The following is a 10,731-nucleotide window of genomic DNA, read 5'->3' as shown; positions in this document are numbered from 1 at the left end:
CCTGTCAAACAGTCCTAGTTCTCATGGCAAAGAAACCTATGAACTCCGCATCCAGTGGTCAGAATGTTTGTGTCTGGTGTTTGACGCACAAAAGACACTGATAATTTGGATGGAAATACGAATGTTCCTTATGTGAAAGGTAAAAGTGTATACATTTTCACATCATGTACCAGTTTAATAATAACCAGTTTATTAACAGTTCAGGTAATTATCCCCTGATGTCACCAGTGATGTCACCAGTGGGCCCTTGAGCAAGGCCCTTAACTCCAGCCACTCCAGGGATGCTGGCTGGCCATGACCTCCGACCCCAAAGCTCGCTCTCACCTGTATATAGGATGAATGAGGTATTCCTCTTACTTTTTGACTTAAGAGCTGGGTTTGAGCCAAACACATTTTTCTGTTATGGGGAATCAGAAGTAGAATAGGATGTTTTTATATTCAGTTTGCAGTGTTAAAATTTCTCCTGTTAGAATTTCCTCCTGGGATACAGATTTTTTACCTGGGATCAATAAAGTGTATTTTAATCTTAAAAATGCTCATTTAAGAGCACTGAACACACCCACCGAAGACTACCTTGAATGTGACTGTGCTGCTTTAAGTGATCCGAGCTCCTCGCTCACAAAGTCCTCTGCCTGCCCCAGGCAGGATCAGTCATACTGGTGATCTCAGGCTGAAAAATGAAAGGAGCGGAATGTCCAGCAGGTCATATGGGTCACCCTTATTAAATATGGCTTTCAGCCACTACGGTTTAAGCAGATCTTTGTCTAAGATTAACTTACATAATTCACCTTTTAACAGAGAGCTGAAAGGTCGAAGACGATCAAATATCCAAAAAAAAAACATTTTCAAACATGCTCAGCACATAATTTATTAACAGAACAATCAGAGTTTTGCTTAATTACTTATATTTAGAGTTGTATTCGATTAAAATAATTTGAAGAGAATATGGGACGATTATTCCAGAGAGAAACTGAAGCTGCCGTGAAGATGCTCGCTGTCCAGCTGTCAGACGGTCACTTCTTTTATATCTCAGCTGGTTGAAAGGGTTTGGTTTACGTTAGATTAAAGCTGTCCTGTGTTTGCAGGCATTGCACACTTGGGCTTATATTTCAGCAGCATTTATAGATTGGTTTGAGCTGCCTTTTGCCTCGTTGGCAAGCATGTTGACTAAAGAAATGACTTCAGTCATCATGTGTGCATTAAATCTGAACAGATACATATCCACTGTTTCCCTTATTTAGTTAATCATTTTGTATTCAGTTAATTATTACACATGTATACATGCAGCAGCTTCCAAAGTGCCTCTATTTTAGGTGGTATATGAAGTTCATGACAAGGGCCTTAACTGGTTTTCTTATAACCTTGAAAGGTGGGGAAAATGGTCAGATTAATTTGTGGACTCACAGACCAACAAGCCAGTTGATCATCATTTTGGTCCTCATGCAGAACCTCCTGTGAAACACTTGCTGAATGAGCATATTTACTATTGCCCCCGTCCGGTCAGGGGTATGGGCGTGTGAGGTCACTGGCGACCATCAACAGTGACAGAACCACCCGCAGTAGCCATGGCGTGTGTTATTTCACTGGTTTCCAGAGTGCTTTTCGAATTCTTTCACCCCAGACATCGCATTTGTTCTCCTCAGGTTGACTTGCTCAGGTTTCTCCCGCTGGAGGCTTCTGGTGCTCGCAGTCGTGCTGGACGCCCCCCCCCTCCCCTCCCCTCAACCTGCTGGACATATCTGATTTCATCTGACAGCGCTCATTGTTCCCAAGACGGCATTTATTGGTGTGACGAAACAGTGGCGCTGTTGTAGTGCGTGGGGCCCTCGAATCGGCGGCGGGGTTTATAAGGGGGCCCGCAGAGGAGTCAGGAGACGTCCTTCTAACGACTGATCCTCATTTTTCTGTCGTACGAAGGAAGGAGGGAGCGAAACGGAGAGAGAGGAGAGGGATGGTGCTGTTGACCCGTAAGCTAGTGCAGAGGCTGGCCCTCTTAGTGACTTTTGGTGGCTTGGTCACCACCTTCGTCACCACATTCCTGCCCTTGTGGAAGACCCTGAATACGGACCTGAACGAGATGGAGAACTGGTACGAGGGCTTGTGGCACAGCTGCATCTTCACGGAGGAGGTGGGACTGCAGTGCAAGGCCTTCGATTCGCTGCTGGCCCTTCCTGCAGACGTACTGGTGTCTCGGGTGCTCATGCTAGCATCCATAGTGATGGGTGCGCTGGCGGTCGCCGTGGCCTTCTTTGGGCTGGACGGCGTCGAGCTGGGACCCGGGCACCGGCGCCTCAAGCGGGGGCTCCTGGTCCTGGGTGGCGTGCTGTCCTGGGTGTCGGGCATCACCACCCTGCTGCCCATCTCCCTGGTGGCTTATGTGACGGTGGTAGAGTTCTGGGATGAGAGCCTGCCCGACGTTGTGCCCCGCTGGGAGTTTGGCGAGGCGCTGTTCTCCGGCTGGTTTTCCGGATTGTTCCTCATCATAGGGGGGTCCTTCTTCTTCGTGTCTTTATGCATGGACGACTGCTCTGAGCCCCTGAGCCCCCCCAGCACCCAGGAAATGCCGAGGATTCAGCACTACCGAAAGACAGAAATCCTATAGCTTTCTTTTATAGCTGGTAATACTTCAAATTCAAAATTGCAAATGGCCAAACGTCATAGTACTTCATTTAAAGTCAGAAGGTCTAGTGTGACATTAATATTTCCAGTAATTTAAAGCCATATTTCTTTGAGATTCAGTTTGACCGAAGTATTTCTGTCCAGTGAAATGGGGTGGAAGACTGTAATCCTGGAGACCATGTTCTTTGTGTGTCATTTCATGTTCAGGTTCTTTGCATCTTTTCCCCCCAGTTCCATTCTGCATGCGAATCTGTCAGCTGAACTGAGCAAACAGCTCACTTTATGGTCTAGGTTTTTATTTCAGAAATAAAAGAATACGCATTTGAGAATGCCAGATGAGGCTTCTGTTATACCAATGTAATATCTATTTTATTTGCATCTCAGTTTCCATGTGCCACATAAAATGGAAGAATCCTGCAGGCAGCAAGATAATTTAGGGGAGTAATTGAGGAGATAACTTAAGATATTCGTATGGAGGTCTATTAACAATGAGCTGATTTTCTGTCCAGCTGGCTAATCTGAAGCTTGCTGAATGCTCTTTTTGGGTGCTGACTGCGTTCATGGTGAGCCCCAAAATTGTTCCTGTCTGATTTGTTCATGCCATCATCATCTTTGTTCATGACTTAAAGCAGCAGAAATTATTCACCTGTTCTCTACTTCCATGACTCATGTAATTTAATATCTGCCATATCAACTTTCAAAGAAAGAATATTATTATTACAATTTTTTTTTTTATATTCGTCTTTTGGACTGACATGTTTGCTGATCTGGGGAACCTGAAGATTTTTGTCTACCAGAAGGTAAAATGGTACATTTAAATGGACAAGGGACTGCACTATATTGCCACATGTCATCAGTTGTACAGCAAAAGATCTAAACAAAACTTCTAGAAAATGATGGTTAATAGTATCAATTTAATTAGATTTTAATGTTGAATTCCAGCTTGATAGTTAATGCTCAGAGAATGAAATTGCAAAAAAAATATGGAATTGCATGCAGTTCATTTATGTTATTTGGCTCCATGATTTTGTTTTGACATGATCTGAGTCCTGTGGTGATTAGTCCAGCATATTTAAATGAAGAAAGCAAGTTCCACTAATTATAACACTATCGTTGACCAGCCAACAGAGACATACTAAGAGGTTTGATTTTATCAGGAAAAGTCGGGTGGTGCTGGCTAGTGAGTGTGTGTGTGTGCATGTGTGTGTTTGCATAGATCACATTTGAGGATCAAATTGTCCCCAGAGTGTAGTAAAATCTGAAATTTCCCCATTTGGATAACCTCAGTTTTATACAAATCTGTGAATGCAATCAAAAAAGTAAAAATACCGAAAGTCTTGTATTTGACTTGGTTACTTATGGTTAAGGTTAGGGATGGGTAGAGGTTAAGGGTGTTGTGATTGGAATTATGTTTTTTCCCATAGAAATGAATGGACAGTCCCCATTTAGATAGGAAGACCAACTTGTGTGTGTTTGTGTGTGTGTGTACTGCTGGAGAACTTACCTGGATCAGAAGTCTTAGGTCCCTAATGTGCTTTTTGGCACAGCAATACAAAGTTTAATGGGTGGCAGAGAAAAGAGGCAAATAGTAAGTAGAGGAGTCCATGGCTGGGCTTCAAGATGATGTGATAGCCCTGTCCCTCCTCTTTCCGTCTGCTGGAATTCATTTCTTGGCAACTGAAAGGCCTCTATTTTGACTCTTAAGGTTTTGATTTTCCTAGAACACCTCACCACAAAGCAGAATAATAAAGGACAAAAGTCACCCTATTAATCCGGTCAGTGTCTTGATAAATATGAACGTTAATGTCTGTGGGTTTTGTGTCTAAACTTCCTGCGAAGAATTTTTAATGGAGTTTGTGTATCTTAATTGTAGGTGACAACAGTGACTTAACAAAGGCCTACTACATTCTGGTTTTGGATTTCCAAGCAATACTTGCATTTATCCAGTATTTAAATGAAAGTTGCGAGTTCTTATGTAATGTTTTATCTCTTTTGAGATCTTCTTCCCTCTCTTTTTCCGTGTACAGTGGGACTCCTGAATGCGCGGTTTCAATAACAAAAACCGCGGTTTCAGTTTTGTTGTTTTTTACACTAAAGAAACGGTTTGTAAACTTCAAACCGCATGATAAGCGAGGTCAGGCTGTATGGGTACATGATACAATATTTTGTTTTTCATTGTTCTTTTATCCTTTGAGGGGTATAAAAAGCATGGTTTTCATTTCTCCATTATTCCGTGACACATGATATTTATTCATTGTTACATATGCCTTGAGAATTAGGCTAAAATGTCAGAATACCTTTCATTCGACAGAGAGAGAGAGAGAATACGGTACTGTATGACAATACACAATGAACTTTATTATTACTGTATTTAATGTCGGTAATGTTTTACTGAGCATAATTTATCGATTAAACTTCCATATGTGTGTACACCAAAATCACATTATATTTGAAATCCGCAAATGGCACGTCTTTATCCGTGGCTTGGACCACCTGCAGTAGGTCTTGGATCCATCACCCACGGATATAGGGGGACTACTGTTGGCTTAATCTGCCACCCTGCAGCCTGTGGCCAGTACTACGAAGCGGGGTTACTGGCTTATCGGGGTAACTTGTCGGCCTTAAGGTAGTCTGGGCAAAATGTAAGTGAACGAATATGAAGTCCATTTTGTAGTACCTTAAATCCAACAAGTTACCCCGACAAGCCAATAACCCCGCTTCGTAGTACAGGCCACTGGTATGTCAGTAGATCTGCTACCAGACACAATCGTGCACTTTTCCTCGAAACCCTGTGCATTGCTGAAGAGCACCAGCAGAGGGAGCTATTAGAAGGATTTTTTTTTTGGTAACTGCAGAGAAAACGACTTGAAATCACTTAAGATATATACCTAATATTAGACCTTTAAATAAATAACAAAATATTGCTTGCAGGAGATATGTAATAAGTTTAAACAAATACTGGCAAAGGCATTTTGCTTCAAATCACAGCTCTTGATTGCATACCAAAACAGTGAATTTCATCAAGCAAGTGAAATTATATTAATGTACCTATGTCGGTTCCCGCCTGCGCCCGTTGTTCACGGGATAAGCTCCGATCCCCCCCCGCGACCCCAGTTGGGATTAAGCGGCTTCAGAAAATGGATGGATGGATATTATTTCCTTCTCTTATTTACTTTTATTTTTAACCTAACTGTTATTTCATGTAGAAGTCAGTACGTGTCAGTAGACCTATATTATTTTTCCTTAAGGGTTTAAATTCTATTTGTTGCACTAAATGCCCGTTTATAATTATATTGTGCGTTGCAAAAGTTATTGTTCGTGGAAGAGGGCCAACCGTGATTTCCCTATACTTTGCTCTTTGATCCGCTTTACCTGATATAGTTATGCACATGCATGGTCGCTTGTCAGATTTACTTAAACAATGACACGGATATATTTAACAACTTCTTAGTGACAACTTGCAATTTACGCACAGTCTAATTAATTTCATAAACACTGGGTTTAATGTATACATGCTGCCTGTGGTCTCAGTCGCCGTTAATCAGAACTAAAGCTCAAGCCGTAGTGCGCTCTTGTGTTTTCAGTGCGGTCATGTGGTTCATCTCACAGTAAAATGTGCTGGCATTCCCGCTAAGGACAATAAAAGTATTAAACTCCTCGATTAGGCAAATTCTGTGTAGTTTAGCCCAGAATGTCTCTAGAATTACAGGGATGTTTGATACACTTTAAGCCATATGGCATTACGTTGGTTATTTACCATATAAATACATACGGGATCTTACAGGGAAAGTGTGTACAAGGGTTTCTCGCCTTTATGATTGGTTCCATTATTTCAACGTTACGATGGTGCGACAGCGATGTGCATTAAGGAGAAAACTTTGAATTTTGATCTGTTTGCGGGTTGGCGACAAGCCGTACGACAATTTCTACTGATGCCGGGGCATGGCGGCATGTTTAACCAAATAAACTTGTATTCGTTTAGTTACTTTTCAATTACTGGTATTTAATTAGTTATAGGAATTATTTATTTACTTTTTCAGTAACAGTAGTTATGAATGTATGTATATGTATGTGTGTATTTATTTATTTGTCAATCTTATCATATTATATTCATATAAGTCTTAGAATATTTTCCGCTTACGTTCATCAAAACGTAACCCCATCGTAGCGTAAGTCAAATAGCACGAATGTTACTGTTTGAACTAAATAATCACTCAATGCTCTCTTTAAGGTTCAGTTTTTAAAAAAATAAATACCTTTAAAAATATGCTGCTGCTGCAGATTGTTTTGCAGTGTGAAATTTGCAACCTTGTTTCCACATCATACTATTCATTGTGTTTGTGTTTGATGGCTGCTTGGAGGAAATACACCTAAATGATTGCAAATATCAATGCAACTGTTAACTTCGTCAAACGCGTACCTGACTCATCTCTCTTATAGTTATATGTGACTTGGCTCCTCCATATTGGTAATGTGGTATGTTGAACTCACTTGCAAAATGCCATTATTCACCCGAAAAACTAGTCAGAGACAGTACAGTAAATCATGTTCCTGGACCTGTGATCGAGCCTTGGGTTCATTTCTTATAGATCTGCTAAGTGAACCTCTGACCATAACCTACAGTTCCAAGTCTTCTGACACAAAGAAATAGGTCCAAACACAACCCTTTCGTGCCTATCTTGGCATTACCTCAATGAACTCTTCAATTAACCACTGCTTTCGGATCTTCCCGACAGATCACATTTCAGCCTTAGTTTGTCAGCACTCACCTACATCATGCATACATTCTGTTTGTGTCTTCGATCATTTTTCTTGTGGAATGTGAATTTGTTTTTCCTGCGTGTTAAGGGGTTTCCGCAGCATTTGCTGTCGGTAGCAGCAGAAACTGCAGCCGATCTAACCTATGTTTTCATAGCGTTAAGTACGAGAATGCTGACATGGTCCCAAGCTATCAAACGCAGCAGCGGGGCGAGACGACATTATTGTGTTCTTTATTGTTAACTAAAAAATACTGGTATGTGGGCAGCATGTGCTGATGCAGGTGGGGAGAAGTGCAACAGAGAGATCGGCCAGCCTCCTGACATTGGGTTTGCCCTTCTGCTTTGACTTATTTCTTGCATTTGTTGTCTTTTTCCTTATTCCCCCTTTACATATTCAATGTCAAAAAAAGTATCTAGCACTTTCCATCCTTACATCCCTAGTAGTACTCTGCCCAAAGTGGACGAATTCTACACTCATCTTACTCTAGTTTCGTTGCTATGGCATCTATAACTAAAGAATTAAAACCTGTTGACGTATAGTGTAACAGCTCTATGACCCTTTTTTCGGTAACAGGATGCTTGTACGAACTAGCGTTGGAGGGGTGGGGGTAGGGGGGTTATACCCTATTTGGCTGTCTGCTTTATTTTACTGAGCAGCATCACAGGAAGCCAAAATCTTTCTGTCAAAAGGCAAAAACGTACCTCACATTTAATCGTGTCCCTTAAGGGGACTCTTTGCTTTTCATATTAGATTGTGGTAGTTATTATATATCGTACCATACATGGCACAGTTCACACAATATAGCTGCCATAACCTTTTTTTCAATGTAAATTATGTAGATTTTATGTCTTTTGTGAGAAGACTGGATGTATTTGATAAAGGTTGGAAACCTCAAAAAGCATACTTTTAAGCATACTTCAAACAAGGTCATTGGAACTCATTGGAACCCCTGTGTGAGTTCACCAAATGGGCTTTCTTTATAGTGGTAGTTCTTTATAGTTCTCTTATAGCTGTTTCTGTTTCTGCAAGCACACGTCTGTTTTTAGATGCCAAATAATTATAAAACTCTTTATTACCTGCATTGGGGTTTCCCAAAGGCTTCTTAACGCAAGGGCATAACTTTGGCTGGAACACTGGGGGGGTTGAGGTCTCCACCCATTACGGGGGAAACATGATTATTGGGGGGGTTGTATTAGCTGGTTTTGATTTATTGATTTAATTTACCCCCATGTCTTAACGCTACATCATTCGTAAGTTCTATCTTTTAACATAGAACTTACAAACGACGTAAAAAATTGTACTTCTATATGCAGAAGCTATAACTTCCAGCGGGTTATATGGAAAAGTTCAAATTTGTTTGATTTCTACACTTCCTGTCTTTAATTAAAAGAGATAATCAAATTAAGACAGTGCTACCATTTATTTTGCTTTAAGGACATTCTTTTACAGGTCTGGCCCAGCCAGGGATCAAATATACATTGTGACACGTTACCTGTCTTCCAACCTCCTGGAAAGACAATCTGTTTGTTGAACTATATAGGCTGTCAGCAGAGCAGATCAGTTGATCACAAGACGCAGGTGAAGTTTCTGTTGACCCAGGCAACTATGTAAATAGGCTAAAAAATTATGTGTCTATGACAGGGGTCTCCAACTCCGGTCCTGGAGAGCTACCATCCAGTAGGTTTTCCATCATATCCGGCTTCTGATGAGCCATACCAGGAACAGGTGTGGCTCATCAGAAGCCAAGTGGGACAGAAAACCTACTGGATAGTAGCTCTCCAGGACCGGAGTTGGAGACCCCTGGTCTATGAAATTTTATAGTTTTAATTAATTACTCAATCAATCAATTAATGGATTGATTGATTAATTAATCACATACATTTGTTATATGGAATTGTATACATAACAAAGGAATTATCTACCTATTTCTACTTTTTACCAAACACTTGCTATGACATGTTATGCCCAACTTGAGGGAACACAAATATACTATTATACTCTTAATTAATCATGATCTAACTCTTAATTAATGTATTAATTAGCCACAAATTTTGTTTTGAACTTGAACAGTAACTGAGGAGCTATATGTAAAGTGTTACCCAGCCTGTGTTTCTCTCAAGATAAACTGTCTCTTCAAGTTCAGCTTCTGACATTCTGCGCCCTGGAGGTCAATGGGAAGCCCAGCACTGGATGCTAGGTGACAACATTAACAACTGCTCCCACAGTAAGGTAGCTAACTTGATAGTAGCTCAGTAGTAACTTCATGATTAATTAAAAGTATAATAGTATATTATTTCTGCCCCCTCAAGTAAAGTGTTACCAACTTATTTTGGTTGAACTTCATTACTGTGGGGAAACTATGGAAACTATGGTTTCCCATGTCTAGTCAGCAACTAGTTCTAATGAGCCAGGGGAAAATTGCCGCTGTTTTGCCTGTCATGAGCTAGTTGTCTGGGGAGGTGGGCTGGTGACCTTTTTGGGGACAGGTTAGGCCTAAATAATGGCCATGTTGATAGTCTAAGGTTGAGCCAAAGGTCAAAAGATTTAGTGATAAGTAATTGAAGAATGATTGTGCCCAACCCTGATGTGAAGGAACTGTCGAGTGTACTAGGGTTCAATCAATCTTAACGGCTCTGTCAAGTATTAGTCCAATGAGTCACCACCTGATGTTTTGTGTGTCTATGCATTCTCTGGAACTTCCAGGTCTTCGGGCCTCAGTGACCAGCATAGGGCACCACCTTTTCTTTAAGAGTAACTTAAGCATTATGATCCCAGAGTCACCCTAAGCCAATGTTCAGGAATATTGCAATGTGAATCAACACACTTTTGCTCTAGATATGAGGGAGGAGAGATAAAAGCTCATATGCTGGTCTTAAGAAAACCTCAGTGTCAACATTGCCAATAATCGGAAACCATATAACCTGTAAAGACATTGAAGGATAAAGGTGAAGAGAGAGCAAAAGCATCACTGACATTTCATTGTCCATCCTTTTCTTATGTCCCTGAGACAAAGAAGGTCTGAATTTGAAGGTTGAAGTTTGCTGGTGGACTGCAGATCTTCTCATCGTTACCTAGGATAGCTGCTTGAAATCAGGGAATTTCACGAACAGGCTTTATGAAGAAGATGTCACTAGATCTTGATGTCTTTACCCGCAAAAATTAGACCTATCTATCTCATTATTTCTGAGAGTGTACAGTAAAAAAGAGGTCCACAACTTGGTGCCTTTGTGGATATGGGTCGAAGGATCCTGCTGGCCCTCTCATGGAAAATCATTTGGGGAAAACATGTAATAATAATGGGTATTATTTGATAACCAATAGAGATGCATAAATAGTCTTTTATTTTATGCA

The 10,731-nt window shown here is 40.8% G+C and overlaps 1 protein-coding gene across 1 annotated transcript; it reads left to right on the top strand.

The window, feature by feature from the left end:
- The first annotated feature begins 1,951 nt into the window (after positions 1–1,951).
- On the top strand, positions 1,952–2,602 carry cldn26 (claudin 26). The gene has a single exon (XM_023833337.1). The coding sequence runs from the start codon at positions 1,952–1,954 to the stop codon at positions 2,600–2,602; it is 651 nt and encodes a 216-aa protein (XP_023689105.1).
- Positions 2,603–10,731: the final 8,129 nt, after the last annotated feature.

This window comes from Paramormyrops kingsleyae, chromosome 2 (assembly GCF_048594095.1).
Source record: "Paramormyrops kingsleyae isolate MSU_618 chromosome 2, PKINGS_0.4, whole genome shotgun sequence".
Classification (NCBI taxonomy): Eukaryota; Metazoa; Chordata; class Actinopteri; order Osteoglossiformes; family Mormyridae; genus Paramormyrops; species Paramormyrops kingsleyae.
Note: the sequence above shows the minus strand (reverse complement) of the source record. Positions and strands in the feature narration are given on the sequence as shown.